The sequence below is a fragment of the Rhinatrema bivittatum genome, chromosome 4 (genome assembly GCF_901001135.1).
Source record: "Rhinatrema bivittatum chromosome 4, aRhiBiv1.1, whole genome shotgun sequence".
Taxonomy (NCBI): Eukaryota; Metazoa; Chordata; class Amphibia; order Gymnophiona; family Rhinatrematidae; genus Rhinatrema; species Rhinatrema bivittatum.
The window spans coordinates 310,413,096-310,434,874 of NC_042618.1; the positions used below are offsets into that span (position 1 = coordinate 310,413,096).

General features: G+C 45.7%; 1 protein-coding gene across 2 annotated transcripts in view; it reads right to left on the bottom strand.

Moving 5' to 3' along the window:
• ABCC3 (ATP binding cassette subfamily C member 3) overlaps nt 1–21,779 on the bottom strand; it is a 475,864-nt gene that overhangs the window by 72,730 nt on the left and 381,355 nt on the right. For both annotated transcript variants that reach the window (XM_029600255.1, XM_029600254.1), the window contains exon 27: nt 13,747–13,893. In XM_029600255.1, the coding sequence (XP_029456115.1) occupies nt 13,747–13,893 (147 nt within the window). The remainder of the gene's footprint in view (nt 1–13,746; nt 13,894–21,779) is intronic.

The window sequence follows — 21,779 nt, forward strand, 5'->3', positions numbered from 1 at the left end:
CAAAGCTGTCGCCCTCTCTCGATCTTTTGACCCTGCTGACATCTCCAATGACCCCCAGTATCTTATCGACCTAAGATTATCGCGGTCACCCCATGGTACCAGCTGAAATCCCTCCAGGAAAGACGTTTGTACCTGCACCACATCCGCAGAAAGTCCTGAAATGGGCCCATGATTCTAAAATGGCCAACCACCAAGGTGTTCACAAAACCTTAGACTTCATCTCCCGCAATTACTCGTGGCCCAATCTGGTCAAGGATATATGTGACTATGTATCCTCCTGCACCAATTTTGCACAAAATAAGACCTCTCATCAATGATAGATAGGCCTACTTCATCCAGTACTAGTACCACAGAAACCCTGGACTCACCTGTCTGTGGATTTCATCACTGATTTACCCTCCTTCGCTAGTCACACTGTATTTTGGGTAGTCGTCAATCGATTATCCAAGATGGCCTATTTCATTCCCCTTGCAACCCCACCCACTGCTCTGACCTCACCAACCATTTCTTTCAACAAATATTCTGCTTACATGGACTTCTGGAACATTTCATCAGCGACCAAGGAGTACAATTCACTTCAAAATTATGGCAGGCCCTCTGCAAAAGGTTGGACATAACATTAGAATTCTCATTGGCCTACCATCTCCAATCTAATGTCCAAATGAAAAGCATTAACCAGATCCTTGAGATCTTCCTTAGAGCCTACATGTCAGCAAGGCAAGATGACTGGATGCAACTACTCCCCTGGGCCGAATTCTGCTACAACAATCAATCTTCTGGATTTACTCCATTCTACATCATGTATGGCAGACATCCCAAAATAATATGCCTGTCCTGATGCTCACAGAGACTTCCATGGCAAATTTTCTCTCTTCTAATTTGCAAGAGGTTTGAGAGAATACCTAGAGTCTCCTCATGACAGAAGCTGAATGTTACAAAAAGTGTTCTGATGACAGGAAGTGTAGACCAGTACCTCAATTTGCTCCTGGAGATAAGGTTTGGCTCAGCACCAGAAACATTTGACTCAAGGTCCTCTCTGTCAAATTCACTCCAAGGTTTATTGGGTCTTATCAGACCATAAGAAAAGTGAACCCTATAAAGTCAAGATTTCCCCCTCTTGGATTTCTAACTCCTTCCATGTCTCATTACTTAAACCTCTTGTGTTCAACAGGTATGCCAAGAAAATACTTTCTTTTACCCCCTGCCTCAATTTCCCCTAATGCAAAGTTTTGAGATCAATGAAATCACTGACTCCAAGGTGGTGAGAAACAAACTTTGTTATTTGATCGATTTGACGGGATATGGGTCAAAGGAGAGGCTGTGGTAGCTAGTGAAAAATATCAACGCCCTGTTGCTGATCAAGAGGTTTCATTACTTGTTTCCCCATAAACCTAAAAAAAGGGGTCTTGGAGGGAGCTTGGGGGGGGGGGGGGAAATATACTGTAACACCTGCTGACCATCAGTACTGTACCATGGCTGGTTGCCTCTACCTTAACAACCTGGTGCCTAGTGCTGTGACCCATGAGAACCCTTCAGCATGGTTTCCAGCATTCTACTCCTCTGCTGCATCCTGCTACTCTAAGGGCCCATAACAACCCACCACTTTTATAGACCCAGCACCCAGGATTTTCTGTGGTATGGGCTGATGATAGCATCATTATTCTAATAAAAAAGGAAGCTCAGTTCTTTGGACAGGTGCCTGAGCAACAGATGTGAATCTGTAAGTTCCTGTGTGTCTTGCTGTTCCCGATTCCAAATCTGATTGAGACCCGGTCTGGTTCCTGATTCTGCTTTTGTTTGCTGCCTGCCCTGACCGTTGCTTGTCTCCTGATTATGAAAGAAATCCGCCTGCCTCGACCCTCCCTGCCTGACCAATTCTCTGCCTCTTGTTCTTGCACAGTTCCTTGGTCCTATCAGTCAGTCATCTCAGAGCCCACTATCCCAAGCCTGTGACATAAGAATTTTAGCATATATACTGGTAATCCTACATAGATTGCACTACAATAATCTAATTTAGATATGACTAATGAATATATTATAGCACGAAATTCATCAGTGGATAGAAAAAAAGGCTTAAGACCATGTAATGTATGTAATTTATTACATGCACTACCTGTTCTCTCAATGATAAGTCTGATTTTAACTGTACATCAAAATTTCTTAAAGGGGAAACATTTTTAATGACCAATCTTCAAATCTGAAAGAAGTAGGGAAGTCCACAGATGGAAAATGACTGAGTATTGACAAGTTTGTTTTTCCAATATTAAGAGCTAATTTGTTAGTATGCATCCACTCCCGGATAGCGATAAGACAGTGACCTACTGTTGGAGTCATGCACCCTTGGGCCAAGGTGGAGAGAGGAGCCCAGCATGTCCCACTGTTGGCAGGTGGAGTCGGATGAGTCAGAGGCCCAACTGGAGCTTTGCCTATACCAGCCCACGTTCCCCTTAGGTTGAACCTTTGCATGCCGGGGCTGGCAGGTCTTAGGTGGAGGCTTCTGCAGATGGTTGGGAGGTATGCTGAGGTCACTGTGCCGGAGTACAGGAAGAACAGGCAAATATGGAAACAGGCCGGGATCAGTGGCAGGCATGTTTGGAATATCCAGGAGGTAGGCAGCAGTCAGTGGCAGGCATTGTTCAGATTAGCCAGGAGGCAAGCAGTGGTCAATATTGAGTATCCATCCAAAGGGAAAGGTGAGATGGATAGGCAGAGCAGAAAGGCAAGGAGCAGAACAGATCGGCAGATGAGGAGATCTGAAAATAATGCTGGAACTAAAGACAAAGACAAGGACCACTGGAACTGAAGATGAAGTCAAGGGAAACTAGAACTGCAGATGAAGAACACTGAGCAAATCACTCTACTAGGCAGTAGGGAGACCTATTACAGAGGCAAGGCGTGACTGTAGCGTTGCCCTCTTATAGGGCCTTGAGCTGATGTCATCACACCGCAGTCCCTTTAAATAGTGAGGAGAGGTGCAGTGCTATGGGATGGCAGCATCCAGCCGTGTGTTCCGAGAAGGTCTGTGGAGGAATGGCTTGTTGGGCCGGGTGGCGTATCATCAGAAACTAACGGGGCCCAGCCGAGAGGTGAGAGAGCAGTGGTTCTGAGATTAGCCCGTGGACTGCCGAACATGACACCAACTGAGTTTAGGGCACTGGATATTAATGTTATCAATGGGAAAAAAAGCTGTATATCACCTATAGCCTACTCCCAGATTGATGAGTAGGCTACAGATTGGGTGGAGATAAATTTGGAATAATGGGGCCAAAAGGTGAGAAAGAAGGGAGAGGAAAGGAGAAGTGTTGATTGTTGGAGATTTTAATCTGCCGGACGTAGACTGGAGAATCCCTTCTGTGGAATCTACCAGAAGTAGAGAAATAATGGATGTCATGCAAGGGGCTCTGTTCAAACAAATAGTAATGGAACCCAAGAGGGAGGGAGTAATACTTAACCTAGTGCTCAGTATCGGGGATAAATTCTCTAATGACCAGGTGGGTGCCCACCTCAGTACCAGTGATCATCAATCATCAATGACTTCTCTGTATCCTATTGCAAATAGGATACAGAGAAGTCATATTAAGATCCAAGTTTTGAATTTCAAAAATACGGACTTTGCTGAAATGGGAACATACCTGGAGGTAGAACTAGAAGACTTGGAGAAAATGAGAGAGGTGGAACAACGGTGGGCCAAACTAAAAGGAGCAATTACAAAGGCAACAAATCTATATGTTAGAAAAGAAAGCAAAAGTAAGAGAAATAAGAAACTGATCTGGTGCTCTAAGGAGGTGGCTGATAAAATAAAAGCAAAAAGAACAGTATTCAAGAAATATAAAGGATCTCAACAAGAGGAACACAGGGAAGAATATCTAGTGAAATGGAAAGAGATGAAGAAAGAAATCAAGAAAGCAAAAAGTCAGGTGGAAGAAAGGTTTGCCAAAGAGGTAAAGCGAGGTGACAAAACATTTTTCAGATATATCAGAGAAAGGAGAAAGGTCCGAAGTGGTATACTAAAATTGAAACATGACAAAGATCAATGTGTGGAGAGAGATGAAGAAATGGCCGAATTATTAAACAAATATTTCAGTTTGGGGTTCACTAAAGAAGACTCTGGAGAAGGACCGTCACTAGTTAACAAGACTGTGGATAAGGATGGAGTAGACAAAACTCTGTTTAAAGAAGAGAATGTATGGGAAAAGCTAGGAAAACTGAAAGTGGACAAGGTCATGGGGCCGGATGAGGTACATCCCTAGATACTGAGGGAGCTTAGAGATGAACTGGCAGGTCCGCTGAAGGACCTGTTCAATAGATCCCTGGCAACGGGAGTGGTGCTGCAAGATTGGAGAAGAGCGGTGGTGGTCCCGCTTCACAAGAGTGGGAGCAGAGAGGAGGCTGGAAACTACAGGCCGGTTAGCCTCACCTCCGTGGTGGGAAAATTAATGGAGACTCTGCTGAAGAAAAGGATAATGAACTATCTACAATCCAGTGGGTTGCTCAATCCAAGGCAGCATGGATTCACCAAGGGGGAGGTCTTTTCAGACAAATCTGATTGATTTTTTGATTGGATGACTAGAGAACTGGATCAGGGAAGAGCGCTCAATGTGATTTACTTGGACTTTAATAAAGCTTTTAATAAGGTCCCACGTAGAAGACTTGTGAACAAAATGAGAAGCTTGGGAGTGGGTGCCAAGGTAGCAGTGTGGCTTCCAAACTGGTTAACTGACAGAAGGCAGCATGTAATGGTAAATGGAACCTATTCTGAAGAAAGAACGGTGTTACATGGAGTGCCACAGGGATCCGTTTTGGGACCAATTCTGTTCAATATCTTTGTGAGTGACCTGGTGGTGGAAGGGATAGCAGTTAAAGTTTGTCTATTTGCGGATGATACTAAGATCTGAAGAGTGGACACGCTTGAAGGAGTAAAGAGAATGAAAAGTGATTTAAGGTAACTTGAAGAGTGGTCAAAGATTTGGCAGCTGGGATTCAATGCCAAGAAGGGCAGAGTCATGTATCTGGATTGCGTCAATCCAAAATAATTTTATGTGATGCGTGGTGAAAGACTAATGCACATGGACTGGGAGAGGGACCTTGGTGTGATAGTGTTTGATAATCTGAAGATGGTGAAGTACTGTAACAAGGTGATAGCTAAAACCAGAAGAATGCTGGGATGCATAGAGAGAGGAATAACCAGTAAGGAAAAAGGAGGTGATTAATGCCTTTGTACAGGCCCTTGGTGTCACCTCACCTGAATACTGTGTTCAATACTGGTGCCCATTACTTAAAAAGGATAGAGGCAATCCAAAGAAGAGCTACCAAAATGGTGAGGGGTCAGCATTGGAAGACTTATGAAGAGAGGCTAAAGGATCTGAATAAGGACACCCTGGCAGAAAGGAAGTGCAGGGGAGATATGATCCAGACCTTCAGATATCTGAAAGGTTTTAATGATGCACAATCTTGAAACCTTTTCCATTGGAAAGAAATGAATAGAACTAGGAGTCATGAAATGAAACTCCAGGGAGGACGACTCAGAACCAATCTCAGGAAATATTTCTTCACGGAGAGGGTGGTAAATACCTGGAATGCCCTTCCAGAAAAGGTGGTGAACACGAAAACAGTCAAGGAATTCAAAGGGCCATGGGATAAACAATGTGAATTCCTAAAGACTACATGTTGGAAATAAAGAAATGAGTGCATGGGGTTAACTTGGGGGTTACTTGCTGGTGTGGCAATTGCTACTCTTAACAAATAAACCCTGATACTGTAAATGCAACTCCATCATTGCTCTCTGCTTCAACTGCAGTGAAAAATGGGGAATTGGATTCGGACAGCAACCAATGAGGGTCCCGACTTTTATGGTTTGGGGAACAAATAAACATTGGGGGTAACTAGCTGATGTGGCGCTTACTACCATTAATCACTCCGTCTGATACTTTGAGGCAACTCTAGCATTGCTCTCCGCTTTCATGGCAATGATTAAGGGAAATTGGATTTAAACAGTATCTGAGGGCCCTGACTTTTACGGTCTGGTAAACTGATAAGCATGGGGGTAACCTGCACAGTGCAGCAGATACTTGTATAATCTTGCTGGGCAGAATGGGTGGATCATTTGGTTCTTTTCTGCTGTCATTTCTAAATCTATATTACTATGAAAGCGCCGAACCTTGAGAAATTCCAGTAGTAATTGAAAAATGAGTTCCAACATTAACTTGATAAAAATGGTCGACGAGCAATGATGCAAACCATTTTAAGACACATTCTGGTATTCCTATGTCCTTCAGTCGGGATAAAAATATTCTGTTTTTAAAGTGTCAAACGTGGCTGAGTCCAATAAAATTAGAATGTATTCAGTGGACATTTCAAAGCTGAATCAGAATACATCCCAAGTCATTAAAAGGAGACTCTCCATATTGTGATTTGGATGAAATCCAAATTGATACATCATACATAGAAATGACAGCAGGAAAGGACCAAATGGTCCATCCAGTCAGCCTAGCAAGCTTCTTATGGTAGTACCTGCCGCGCCGTGCAAATTTCCCCCATGTTTCTCTTAAGGGTAGCAACTGCTGCTCTTTGCAGTTATCCCCAAGCCTTATGATAACCCATAAAAATTTACTGTTAGCAACATTTTTACTGGGTGATGAACCTTCTTGAAAATCAGACAGTGCAGCTTGACGTGTTTTGCTTATGGACTTGGCCGTACAAACAGTCCTATATTTTTTCTCTTATGTGTGCACATCAGTACCCCAGACTGTAAAAAACGTTAGGGCTCATGTTGGTTGTCTCTGAATCCAATTTCTCTTTACCACCAACCCCTCCCCCCTCTTCGAAGCAGACAGCGATGTTGCAGTTGCATTAAAAGCATCAAGGCTTATTGGTTAAGGGTAGTAATTTCATGCCTTCTGTTAAGGGTAGTAACTGCTGGTCCGTGCAGGGTACTCCATTCTTATCAGTTCCCCAGACCATAAAAGTCAGGGCCCTTGGTTTATGTCTGAATTCAATTCCCCTTTCCCCCTTGCCATTGAAGAGGAGAGCAAAATTGGAGTTGCATCAAGGTTTATTGGTTAAAGGTAGCAACCACCACACCAGCAAGTTACCCCCATGCACTCTTTTCTTCATTTCCATCCTCTAGCCTTTAGGGATCCACAATGTTTATACCATGCCCCTTTGAATTCTTCCACTATTTTCACCTTCACTACCTCTTATAGAGCAATTGCTTCAAAAACTGATTTTTCAATAATTTTTGACAGGAACAGAAGTGAAGAAACTGGTTAATCATGGAGTGGGTCATTTTGATCTAGTTTTGAATTTTTTAAGATAGGGATCACTATTGCTTTTTTCAGAGAGCACCTTCAGTCAAAGAGGAATTTACCATAGTAGAAACAGTCAATGGAATCTTTATACATATCTTTTTTAGAATATTTGTATTGTAGGCATTTAATGCACATGGGGGTAGATTTTCAAAAACGGCGCGTTGGCGTACTTTTGTTGGCGCTCCAGGCGCCAACAAAAGTATGCGGGATTTTAGTAGATACGCGCGTATCCGCTAAAATCCTGGATCGGCGCGCGCAAGGCTACCGATTTCTTGTAGCCGGCGTGCGCCGAGCCGCGCAGCCTACCTCCGTTCCCTCCGAGGCCGCTCCAAAATCGGAGCGGCCTCGGAGGGAATTCGCTATCGCCCTCCCCTCACCTTCCCCTCCCTTCCTCTACCTAACCCACCCCCCCGGCCCTGTCTAAACCCCCCCCTACCTTTGCTGGGGGATTTACTTCTCCCTAGATGCAACCCGGGGGCAGTTCCGGAGGGCGCGGCCACGCCCCGGACCGCCCCTGGCTGAAACCATGCCCCCGGGCCCGCCCCCAAAACGCCGCGTCCCGCCCCGAAAACGCCGCGCCGATCGACCCCGCCCCCCGACACGCCCCCGACATGTCCCCCTCGAAAAACCCCGGGACTTACGCGAGTCCTGGGGCTCTGCGCGCGCCGGTAGGCCTATTGAACGCCCTGCTCGCGTAAATCCGGGCGGATTTACGCGAGTAGGGCTCTTAAAATCCGCCCCATGATGAATAAGGACCAGGTTTTGTCTGTCTTTTCTTTTTGACATGATGTGTTTGGATGCTTTTCTTCCATCATAATATTTAAACTGTTTTTCTTCTCTCCATAGTTAACAGTACATTTAATCAAAAGCTCTCCACTGTACCGTCAACCAACCAGTGCATCTTTGTTTGATACCCTACAGAAAGGAAAATTGATTCTTACCTGCTAATTTTCGTACCTGTAGTACCATGGATCAGTCCAGACTTCTGGGTTTTGCCTCCCTTCCAGCAGATGGAGACAGAGAAAAACTTGAGGAGCACCCCCTCTTAACATGGTGTGCCACCTGAATCTCTTCAGTATGAACATTACCAAAGCAGAACGTAATATATATTGTAGATCAAGCAAAGGACAAACAGGAAATCAACCACAAAAAATACGAACTTGTGAAAAAAACAGAACCCAGGATAGACCTTGGATAAGAAAAAACCTGTAGCTTTCTTCTCTCTAAGACAAAAAACATAGCAGACTCAAGAGAATACAGAGTGATAACCCCCTAAACGGGAGGGGGTCTGGACTGATCTGTGGTACTACAGGAATGAAAATTAGCAGGTAATAACCAATTTTCCTTTCCCTGTATGTATCCGGATCAGTCAAGACTGCTGGGATGTACTAAAGCCCTCTACCCAGGGTGGGACCTTGAGAGTCCTGTTCGAATGACATTGCTCCCAAAACAGCTGATGTCTGGTGCCTGGATGTCCAAATGGTAGTGCCAAGCAAAAGTGTGTAAAGACTTCCAGGTCGGCGCCCTGCAAATTTTTTGAGATGAGCAACTGGCTTTCTGCCCTGGAAGCCGCTTGAGAATCAGTCGAATGTGCCTTCAATCCATCAGGTACAGGCCGATCGCTACCAATGTAAGCTGAAGCGATGGCCTCTTTCAACCAACGGGCTATGGTCGCTTAAGAAGCTTTGTGCCCCCCCTTCTTAGCGCCACTCCACAAGACAAGCATATGATCTGACACTCTAAAGGGATTCGTGACCACCAGATGCTGCAACAAAACTCTTCTGACATCCAGACACCTCAATTTCCTAAAGTGAGGCGCATCCGGCTCGAGATTAGGAAAGGCTGGGAATTCCACCAATTGATTCAGGTGAAAAGCTGATACAACCTTGGGCAAAAAGGAGGGAACCGTTCTAAGTGAGACTCCAGAGTTGGAAATTCGCAAGAAGGGCTCCCTGCAAGACAGGGCTTGAAGCTCAGATACCCTCCTCGCGGAACAGATCGTGACCAAAAACACTGATTTTAGCGTGAGATACTTCAAGGATACCTTCCTAAGGCATTCAAAAGGAGCCTCACATAAAACCCTTAACACCAAATTAAGGTTCCAGGATGGACATACTTGCCAGATTGGTGGATTCAAATGCTTCACCCCCCTGAGGAAATGCACCACATCTGAGTGCACCGAAAGAGCTGTTCCATGAACTTTGCCTCTGAGGCACCCCAAGGCCACCACCTGTACTCGGAAGGAATTAAAGGCAACCCTTTGCGTAAGCCTTTCTCCAAGAATACCAAGATCTGTGCCACAGAGGCCTGACGAGGAAGAACCCCCTTGCTCACGACACCAGGACTCGAAGACCCTCCACACCCTACTATAGGTCAGAGAAGTGGAAGTCTTCTGAGCTCAAAGCAGCGTGGTAATCATGTCCTCTGGATAACCTTTCTTTCTTAATTGCCGCCATTCAATAGCCTGGCCGCTAGACAAAAGCGATCTGCCTGGTCGAAAAATATAGGGCCTTGACGATGTAGACTGGGGAGATAGCCTAACCGTAGAGGGCTGTCCATTGCGAGATTCACCAGGTCTGCGAACCAGGGCCTCTGGAGCCACTCTGGGGCTACCACGATGACCATCCAAGGATAAACTTCTATTCTGAAGAGAATCTTGCCTATCAGAGGCCACGGAGGGAACTCATAAAGGAGCACATCAGTCGGCCTTGGGAGTACCAGTGCATTGACCCCTTCCACTTTGTAATCTCTTCTGCGACTAAAGAAGCGTAGAGCTTTGGCATTCTCGTGAGTCACCATCAAGTCCAGATGAGGAGGATCCCATTTGCGAGAGACCAGGGTCATTGCTTCGTCTGAAAGCTCCTACTCTCCAGGGTCTAGTTGCTGATGACTCAGGAAATCTGCTTGCATTTTGTCCGTTCCTGCATTGTGCAAGGCCGCCAGCAAGGAGAGAAGCTGCTCCGCCCAGGCCATGAGCTGCTCCACTTCTGCAGCTACTGGACGACTCTTGTTACCCCCTTGATGGCTGATGTAAGCCACAGTTGTCGCATTGTCGGACAAGACTCACACCGCTCCGTTGCGTAGTAGGGGAAGGAAGGTCTGCAGTGCCAGAAGGACCGCCCAGGTATCCAGGTGACTGATGGACCAGGTCGCCTCCTCTGATGACCACTGGCCCTGATCTGCTGGAGACTAAAAAACACTGCTCCCCAGTCAGAGAGGCTGGCACCCATGGTCACTATTACCCATTGAGGCACCTTGAGGTCCACTCCGCACTTTAGGTGATCTGGGATAAGCCACCACCCAAGACTGGACCGGCGGACTCGGTGAGTGGTAAGGGAATCTGAAATTCTACATAAGAACATAAGAAATTGCCATGCTGGGTCAGACCAAGGGTCCATCAAGCCCAGCATCTTGTTTTCAACAGAGGCCATACCAGGCCACAAGAACTTGGCAATTACCCAAACACTAAGAAGAAACCCATGCTACTGATGCAATTAATAGCAATGGCTATTCCCTAAGTAAACTTGATTAATAGCAGTTAATGGACTTCTTCTCCAAGAACTTATCCAAACCTTTTTTGAACCCAGCTACACTAACTGCACTAACCACATCCTCTGGCAACAAATTCCAGAGCTTTATTGTGCGTTGAGTGAAAAAGAATTTTCTCCAATTGGTCTTAAATGTGCTACTTGCTAACTTCATGGAATGCCCCCAGTCCTTATATTATCCGAAAGTGTAAATAACCGATTTTGGATCAGACACTGGATCCCAACGGGAAAACAACGCTCTCTGCAATGGCCTCATAGGAGCAAATGCCCACGGGACCAACTCCAGGGTGGACACCGTGGAAAAGAGGACCTGCAAGTAGTCCCAGATCTTGGGGAGAGGAGCCGATAATAAGTGACGGACTTGTTGCATGAACTTGCAGCTCTGTTCCTCCTGAAGGAACACCTTTCCCACTCGTGTGTTGAACCTGGTCCCTAAGAAGTCCAGTACCTGAGTTGGAAGAAGGTGACTCTTGGCCTGATTGACAACCCAGCCGAGGGATTCCAGGAGACGCACGACCCTGGCAACCGAAGATTTGAGGGCTCTCTACTTTGCACAGATGAGCCAATCATCCAGATATGGGTGAACCAGCACAACCTCCCTCCTGAGAGCCACCGCCACCACCACCACTTTGGTGAATGTGCAAGGGGCCATGGCGAGACCAAACGGGAGGGCACAGAACTGAAAATGTGCCCAGAGGATCATGAAGCGCAGAAACTGTTTGATCCTTGCAGATGGGAATATGCAGGTATGCTTCCGTGAGATCCAGGGAAGCCAAGAACTCTCTACTGCGGACTGCCAAAATGACCGAATGTAGGGTCTCCATCCAGAAGTGCAGCACTTTGAGAACCTTGTTCACCTTTTTCAGGTCCAAGATCGGTCAATAGGAGCCTTCCTTCTTCGGGACGACAAAATAGAATAATGCCCCGTCTTCTACTCCGCCCTGGGAACAGGAACGATGGCCCCTAGGCACTGCAGGCGGTGAAGGGTCTGACGTACGATCCCTGCCTTAAGCTGCAAGGGGAGACCAGAAACAGGTTTGGGAGAGGCGAAGCAAATTCTAACTCATAGCCGTGTTCTATGATATTTAATACCCAGTGGTCAGAGGTTATCTGGGCCTACGCCTCGTAAAAAAGGGATAGCCGAAGCCTATCACTGGAACAGAGGGATGGGGCCAGCTGAATCTCATTGTGAAGACTTAGAGCCCAATGGCACCTGACCGACCCTGTCTCACGAAGGCCTAAAGCTCCCCTCCCCTGCCACTTTAGCGGGCAAGTCAGAGGACTTCAAAATGGCCGCCGTTCCCATACTCAGCAGTAATGGATCGGCCTTCCCCTTGTGGTCGGCTGATTGCTTGCACGCCACGAGGGACCCAGACCCCGGCCACGCCCCTGACGTATCCTCTCCTCTGAGGAGGCAATTCCGGCACAGCCCCAGGCGGGAGATCCGCTGCTGTCCTCCCTCGAGCTTCTTTCCTTTGTTTTTTTTTTATGTGGCCGCAGCAAAAATAGCAAAGGAGAAGGCTGACAGACCTTTCCCGATCCGGGCAGGGAGCAAGGGGGAGGGACCGGACTACCGATATCACCCCAGAAACCTTACCAAACCAGAGGAGCCCCAGCTCCACACGACCTGCGACCAGGAGGAATAGCCCCACTAGGGCCTGCCTACCACCTAGGAGGTATGACCCTGTAAAATCTTGCTTGATCTGCCTTGAGTAGAATTAAAATGGACTTTCTTCTTTTTTTTTTTTTTTAGACTGAAGTTATGGTCCAAGACCGCAGGTTCTCCACCACCTCCATCTGCTGGAGACAGATAAATACTGAAGAGATGCAGGTGACACACCAGGTTAAGAAGGGGTGCTCTTCAAGTTTTTCTCTGTCTCCATCTGCTAGAAGGGAGGCAAAACTTAGCAGTCTGGACTGATCCAGGTACGTACAGGGAATGCGATGTTCAGAAGGCAACAACTATCAACCATTTAAAATTATTTATTAGTCTCTAAGACTGTTGGACTTCTTGTGTGCATTACTTCATCCAGTTCTATAGTGAGCTCAGCACTGGCCTGATGGGAGCACAACATTTAAGCTAAGTGGTAGAATATTTTCTCCTTGATGCAGGTCAAGCTGAAACATTGGCCAATGTCAGGGTTGGGGACTTTTATCAGTTGTGTTGATGGACATTGATCTGTTTTGTGTCTATTTCACTGATCTGACATGAAACTAAACATTAAAAAAAATGTTTTTTCAGTCTTAAATCTTTGGCAGGATAAATGATTGACTGGACATTGTTTGATGTTCTATGACAAGTTATTAGCTCCGGCTTTCTGATACCCCATTTTTTAAAAGGAGATTTTGGATCAATGAAGCGCCTTTACTTTCGTTGAGATTTAGAGCATATGGTTACCATTCTTTTTAGTTTTGTATCAAAATTTATTAAGACATTATTGCACTGGCTTTCTTACAGTTTTAGAAAATCTTTCCTAGGGAGGAGGTTACACCTCCTCTGATCTCACTTGTTAAGCCCTTTACTAAATACACAGATCTCACTGTTTCAAATCTATGTAGCTTGCATTCAGGTCCTTTGCTGTATACTATTGCTCTGAGATGTGACAGGATGACGACTACAGTGGCTCCGGCAACTAATTTTATAATCGTCTGCCTCATTTCTAAAGCCAGCATAGACAACTTCAGTCTTCCTCAGTCCAAACAATTGTGAGCTCAGGGCTATTACTACCAAATGGAGGACTAGAAAAATTTCAGTTTCTCTCTGCTCCAACTGATGTACAAAGTAAGTTAAATGTATGCTAACATATATCATTCTATATACTGATAATGCTACACAAGCTTTGAGATTGTTGGAATTCTAAATGCTAATTTGAAGAGTAACTTTTTTGTACCTTTTCTCCACCTTTCACACTGAGACTAATGTCCCTGAGCACCAGATCCAGGCCTGCTCTGTACCTGACAGAGTAATTCAGAAAGTCCACCTTCCCATGGGTTGGCCACTCCTCTGGAGGTCTTTTATCTTCAACTATCCAGGAAGCCTGTAAGAAAAACACAAAGATGCAACAGGAAAGTCCATGAACAGTGTGATCTTTACGCAGTAATGATACTATAATTCTCTCTTCCCTCATGAATAGCAAGATCTGTAACCAGCATGGGTGCTGCCAGCCCTCTCACCTTCCATGAATAAAAATCCTCTTTATCTAAATACTGATACTGTCACCACTATAAACAGTGTGATCTGTACACCCAGCACTAATACTAAATTTCCCCATGAATGGGCTGAAAACCAGAGTTCAGCTCTGGTCACTCTTTGTGACTATGGACAAGTCACTTTATCTTCCTTTACCTCAGCTACCCACTTAGATCGGCAGTTCCCAACTTTTTCAAGCTCAGTGCACACTTACATTAAGAAAAATGTTGGGTTGCAGACCAAATTCCGCTGAGCAGGCAGTGCAGACATGGAGAGAATTCATATGATCAAAAGAAGAGCTATGGAAACACTGAAAGCCCCGTTAGTCTCTCTTCCACATTTTAAGCTTACAGGCCGATGCAATACTGTGTGCTCAGGCTAGGGCACAGGTTGACCAGCGGTTGGACGTGCATTTTGGATGCGCGCCCAAAGCTCCTGATGCAATAAGGGGATCAGCGCGTCCGATATGCACGTTCAAACCAGGGTGTAGCTAATAGGGCTCATCACATGTAAATGCCATGTCGATGAGGCTAAAAGCTAGTACCCCCCCCCCCCCCCCCCCCCCGATGTAAAAAAAAAAAAAAAAAAAGAACACCGCCTGACGCACACATTTTAACCCTGAAAAATTAATACCAGCCCCTGGTATTAAGTCTTGAGGAGTCCCAAATGTTGAACAGAAAAGCAGAAAATACTGCTTTCCTAACCCGTGCACAGCTACTTCTCCTGGGTGCCCAATGCCAAAGAGGCACTAGGGATGCACCATTTCCCCTAGTACCTTTTTAATGCAGCAGCTCATTAGTCTACTGCATTGCACACCCGGGAGGGGTGGATGGGCGTGCGTTAGGAAAGCAGGCGCTCAATCACGAGTGCCCATTTTTCCCATGCGGATACTGCATCAGCCTGAAAGGGTGAGAGGGGACAAAGACACACATAAGCCTGCCATGATGGATCAACTCCCTTTATATACAAGTGCAGGAGAAGCAAGCAGGCAAGCAGTTAGTGCCCTTGGCTGCCACATTTGGCTGCCAGAGCTCCTTCACTGTTGCTGCTCCCAACATTCAGAATGAGCCACATTCAATGCTTAGTGCATGCTCTCCCCATCTCACTCAGCCTGGGGGTAGGACTGAGGCTGGAAGGACTCAGACGGAGAAGATAAGCTGCTCTGTGTAACGTGTATGCTGTTCAAAGTAAGTCTTAGCTATCTGTGCCCTGCATGCTGCCCATTAATCACCACACTCTAGGGCGCCTACTGTAACTAGAAAGAAAAGGCACGCATGATTACACATGTACTCAGAAAGAGGCTCCTACATGTTTAAGATTCACCACTGGTGTGTCTTGTTGCTGTAAGGTGCTGAGAGAAAAGCCCAGGTGCTGGCTTGGATCTGAGCAGCAGGCAGTGATGATTGTTCCTTGGCATACTAGTGTGCCATAGCACACTGGCTGGGAAACACTAAGGGGTACATTTACCAAGGTGCGATAGGGTATAAAGCATGTAAAACAGTGTTTATTGCACAACATTCCATGTTTTCTTTTGTTTTTTTCAATAAAATCCACCCTGTATTGAAAGTAGATGCTTTACATGCATTTGCATGCATGCATAAAACTTACTAATGCATGCATGCAAAGCAGCTGATGCAGGCAAAATCCTATGTAAGTAAAATACTGTAGCTTTCCCCCCAAAAAAGCAAGTTGGGATATTTGAATGAAAATTGAGGAACTGTAGTTAAAACATTGTGGGGGCATTAGGACGCTAAAGCACATCCTGATAGCCCTGGTATGTTTCTTAAAGGGCCACGTGGCCCAAAAATGACCCCCACCCCTCCCCCAGAAAGTGTAAATTATCCTTTGGAGGTCTTGGCAGACCGCCACCCACCCATGTGCCACCTTTTGAAGCAGCCTCGCATAAAAAATAACTTGTTTGAATGGCGTGCGGTAATGCCCTGACCCCTTCGCAAAACCCTACCCCTTTGAATAAAATATCCCCCCCTAGTTTTTATCCCCAGGTATCCAACCTCCCTGGACCCCTCTTCCATAGAATCGAATCCCTGGTGTCTGGTGTCCCCACCTCCACCCCAGACCTCCTCATTAGATAAATGGAAGTCCCTGGTAGCCTGGTGGCCTTCCCACATGCCTCCATACCTCGTGAAGACAGCCCTGTGTCTAGTGGCAGCCTGGAGCACTCCTGAGGCTCCAGGCTGTTCAATACCATTTTTCAAAATGGCACCGACTGGCCTTTGCCTCTAACACAGATCTGGAGGGGGGAGGTTGGATGCCCGAGAGGGGGTAAGAACAAGGGGGAAGGATATTTTATTCAAAGAGGAGGGGTTTTGGGAAGGGGATGGCACACTGCTGTGTGCCATTCAAAGGATTTATTTTTTTTTTTATGTGAGGTGATCTTGAACAGTGGCAAAGGGTGACCAGCGGTCTGTCAAGATTCCCAGAGGGTATTCTGGCTTGTTGGGAGGGGGCCAGGTTAGAGCCAATCCTGGCCCTTTTAGATGATGGCGGCTCTGTGCGAATGGGGCCACCATCATGCCTTTTCTCAGTTTCCCCATGATTTCTGCAAGAAAAAATATCGCAAGGAACCTGCCGTGATATATTCTCATGGGAGGGGTCAATATCTCAGGATTGCCCTCCCCCCTGTGATAAAATACCATGGCTTAATAAATGATCCCCTGAGACTGTAAGCTTGGGTCAGGAACCTATTCTACCTGAATACTAATAATGGTGTTAGCCTTATTGAGCATTATTTGGAAAGGTGGGCTAAAAATCTACAAATCTCTATACACTGTAAGGACGCTTAGCCTTCGAATTCTCGATATCCTTCTATCTGCACTGATCTAGCTCTGACCAAAAAGGAGTACATTCATCTGTGAAATGTGGCTGCTCTGCAATAAAGCATGTGCTCTGTGCAAGGCTGTGAGGCTAGAGGGAGATAGAGAGATGGGCAGCCAAGAAGGAGGAGAATGCAGGTAGCAGGAGAGACAGCAAGGCAGAAAGAGGAAGAGTGCTGGTGCCAGGCTGGAAAGGTAGAGGACCACATACCCTCCATTGAATTTTCAATGGATTGCAGCTAGATCAATTTTTATTTAGTGGGATCTTATCCAGCATTGCCTGTCACTCCCTCACCCGCACGAATAATGTGATCCATACTCAGAATTGATATTCTGTTCCTAACAATATTATGATCTGTACCCAACAGGCTTATCGTGACCCATCATGCATAAGAACATAAGATATGCCATGCTGAGTCAAAACAAAAAGGTCCATAAAATGAACCCATTAGAACATAAGAATTTGCCATACTGGGTCAGACCGAGGGTCCATCAAGCCCAGCATCCTGTTTCCAACAGTGGCCTATCCAGGTTACAATTACCTGGCAAGTACCCGAACATTAAATAGATCCCATGCTACTAATGCCAGTAATAGCAGTGGCTATGCCATAAATCATCTTCTCCAGGAACCTATTCAAACCTTTTTTAAACACAGCTACACTAGCTGCCCTAACCTCATCCTCTGGCAATGAATTCCAGAGCTTAATTGTGCATTAAGTTAAAAAGAATTTTTTTCTGATTTGTTTGAAATGTGCTACAGGAAAATAACTACAGTACCTAATGTAATCCACTTCGAAGGGCTACAAAGTGGAAAATAAATAAATACTTGCTAAATTGTATGGAGTGTCCCCTAGTCCTTCTAGAACAGGTAAATTCACATTTACCTGTTCTAGTCCTCTCATAATTTTATAGATCTATATCATATCCCCCCTCGGCCGTCTCTTCTCCAAGCTGAACAGCCCTAACCTCTTTAGCCTTTCCTCACAGGGGAGCCATTCCATCCCCTTTAACATTTTGGTCGCCCTTCTCTGTACTTTCTCAAGTGCAACTATACCTATTTTGAGATGCAGCGACCAGAATTGTACACAGTATTCAAGGTGCACTCTCACCACTGAGCGATACAGGGGCATTATGACATTCTCCACTTTATTCATTATTCCCTTCCTAATAATTCCTAGCATTCTGTTTGCTTTTATGACTTCCGCAGCACACTGAGCCAATGATTTCAATGTATTATCCACTATGACACCTAGATCTTTTTCCTGGATGGTAACTCCTAATATGGAACCTAACAGCATATAACTACAGTTATTTTTCCCTATATGCATCACCTTGCGCTTTTCCACAATAATTTAATCTGCCATTTAGACACCCAATCTCCCAGTTTCGCAAGGTCCCCCTGCAATTTATCACAATCCACATATTTAACTACTCTAAATAATTTTGTGTCATTTGCAAATTTGATCACCTCACTTGTTGTATCCCTTTCCAGATCATATATAAATATATTGAAAAGCACCAATCCAAGTACAGATCACGGAGGCACTCCACTGTTTACCTTTTTCCACTGAGAAAATTGTCCATTTAATCCAACTCTTTGTTTCATGTCTTTTAATCAGTTTGCAATCCTCCTATCCCATGACTTTTTAGTTTTCTTAGAAGCCTCTCATAAGGGACTTTGTCAAACACCTTCTGAAATTCCAAATACACTACATCGATTGGTTCATCTTTATCCAAATGTATCCTTCAAAAAAATGTAGTAGATTTGTGAGTGAAGACTTCCCTTGGGTAAATCCATGCTGACTGTGTTCCATTAAACCATGCCTTTCTACATGTTCTGTGATTTTGTTCTTTAAAATAGTTTCCAGTATTTTTTCCGACACTGAAGTCAGGCTCACTGGCCTATAGTTTCCTGGATCGCCCCAGAGCCCTTTTTAAATTTTGGGGTTACATTGGTCACCCTCCAGTCTTCAGGTATAATGAATGATTTTAATGATAGGTTACAGATTTTTAATACTAGATATGAAATTTCATTTTTTAGTTCTTTCAGAACCCTGGGGTGTATACTATCCAGTTCAGGTGATTTGCTACTTTTTAGTTTGTCAATCTTGCCTACTACATCTTCCAGATTCACTGTGATTTGGTTCAGTTCATCCAAATCATCACCCTTGAAAACTTCTCTTCAACAGTGGCCAATTCTAGTCACAAGTTACCTAGCAGATCCCAAATTGCAGAGCCATTCCTTGTTGCTTACTTCCAGAAATAAACAATGGCTTACCTAAGTCTACTTGGCTAATAAGGATTTATTAACTTGTCCAAATTCTTTTAGTTTCAATGATTTTTTATTGTACAAAAGAACACCACCTCCTGCAGGGCGTGTATTCTGCATCCCTGCAGGTAGCAGCAGAACAAACGGCATTTTTGCAAGATACAAAATAACAATGCATACTATATACCCTTAACCCACCCAGAACCCTTCCCCAGAATAGGAAACTGTCAGACCTAGTTATATTAGATGCCTTGCCTACGTCATCTGGCAATAAATTCCATGGTTTGATTGGGTGCTGAATGAAAAAATGTTTTCTGTGATTTGTTTTAAATCTGCTACCAGTTAGTTTGTAGACTGATTCCTAATCTTAATACTATTTGAAACGATAAATAACCATCCCCTATTTACCTGTTCCATTCTACTCATGATTTTATAAACCAATATTGTATCCCCTCTGTCATCTCTTCTCCAAGCTGAAGAGCCGTAACCTATTTAACCTTTCTTCATAAGGGAGCCATTCTATTTTTGTTGCCCTTCTCTGTACTTTTTCTAGTTCCACTGTATCTTTTTTTTTTTTAGATGTAGGATTCTTAGCCAATGCTGTAAACTGAGTACACCCTATGATTGTGATCCATATACAGTACTGATAAGTCACTGTCAGCTGTAGCTAGTCTTGAACCAGCAACCCTCAGCACAGTTAACAGTAAGCTTGCTTGCTAAAGGCCTGATTTTAAAAGGGCCATGCATGTAAAAACCTGGAGTTACATGCGTGGCTGGGCCTTGTGTGCTCAGTGCACATTTTAGAATGGGCCCAGCCATGCACATAACTCCCTTTACGCACAGAAGTGCAAGGCCCTGAAAAAGGGGTGGACCGGGGGCGTGGTCTGGGCAGGGCGGGGGGGGGGGGGGGGGCAGGCTGGGACAGTGCCATTAGCCGCTGTTTATTTCTGGAAGTGAGCAACAAGGAATGGCTCTGCAATTTGGGATTTGCTAGGTAACTTGTGACTAGAATTGGCCACTGATGGAGAGAGTTTTTTAAGGGTGATGATTTGGATGAACTGAACCAAATCACAGTGAATCTGGAAGATGTAGTAGGCAAGATTGACAAACTAAAAAGTAGCAAATCACCTGAATTGGACCATCCAAACTTCCTAGTTATTCTAGCCTCCACTGAAGGATCTATTCCAGCTACCAAGCATAGACGCTAGACCAGCGCTTCTCAACCAATGTGTCATCAAACACCGGTGTCCCACTGCCCCATTGTACTTTCCTTCTCCCTTTTTCCAGTCCCCACGGGCCAATTGGAAGCTTCCTTTCTTCCTCCCCCCACTCTCCCAGTGGGAAGCATCCTTCATTCTGCCTGCCCCCACGCAGGCCAATCGGAAGCCTCCTCCCTTCTACCTGCCAGTGGGAATAGGAAGAAGGGAGGAAGCCTTTGATTGGTCGGTGAGACAGGCATCGCATAGCCCGGGGGTGGGGTGGGAGGAATGGCAGTGTCGAACCCCGACGAAGCAAGGCTGCCACCTGGCAAAGAGGAAAACCCAACCCCGATGAATCAAGGCCACCATGGGAGTCCATCCCTGTAGCGGCGAAGAGGAAACCCAACCCCGACCAAGCAAGGCCACCATGGGAGCCCATCCCTGTAGCGGCAAAGAGGAAACCTGACCCCGACCGAGGCCAACACGGGAGCCCATCCCTGTGGCAGCGAAAAAAGAAGGCCTGCCGGGGTGAAGCCGAGGCGGAACTGGAGCCCATCCCTGCAGTGAAGGAAGAGGAGGTTTTTGGTGAGGGTTTGTGTGTCTGTGAGGGTGTGAATGAGTACCTGGGTGAGAGCTTGTGTCTGTGGGTGTGAATGGATGCATGGGTGAGAGCTTGTGTGTGTGTGTGTGTGTGTGTGTGTGTGAATGGGTGCCTGGGTGACAGCGTGTGTCTGAGGACGTGAATGGGAGCCTAAGTGAGAGCTTATGTTTGTGGGTGTGAATGGGTGCCTAAGTGAGAGCTTGTGTTTGTGAATGGGTGCCTAAGTGAGAGCTTGTGCCTGTGGGTGTGAATGGGTGCCTAAGTGAGAGCTTGTGTTTGTGGGTGTGAATGGGTGCCTAAGTGAGAACTTGTGTCTGTGGGTGTGAATGGGTGCCTAAGTGAGAACTTGTGTCTGTGGGAGTGAATGGATGCATGGGTGACAGCTTGTGCCTGTGGGTGTGAATGGGTGCCTGGGTGAGAGCTTGTGTCTGTGGGTGTGAATGGGTGAGAGCTTGTGTGTGTGAATGGGTGCCAGGGTGAGAGCTTGTGTGTGTGTGGGTGTGAATGGAAGCCTGGGTGAGAGCTTGTGGGTGTGAATTGGTGCCTGGGTGAGAGCTGGTGTGAATGGGTGCAAGAGCATTTATGTGTGATTGAGAGCTTGTATATAAGAGAGCATGAGTGTGATTGAGAGAGAGACTGGTTAGGGAAGCAATGTGTTTCTGTGTCTGTGAGAGAGACCAGTCAGGAAGATGACTAGTGTGTGTGAGAAACCAGTCAGGAAGATGACTGGTGTGAAAGAGACCGAGACTGGTCATGAGGTCTAATTGGGGGTGTGTGTGAGTGACTGGTTGTGGGTGCTAAGGAAGAGGACTGTGAGGAGAGAGCTTCAAC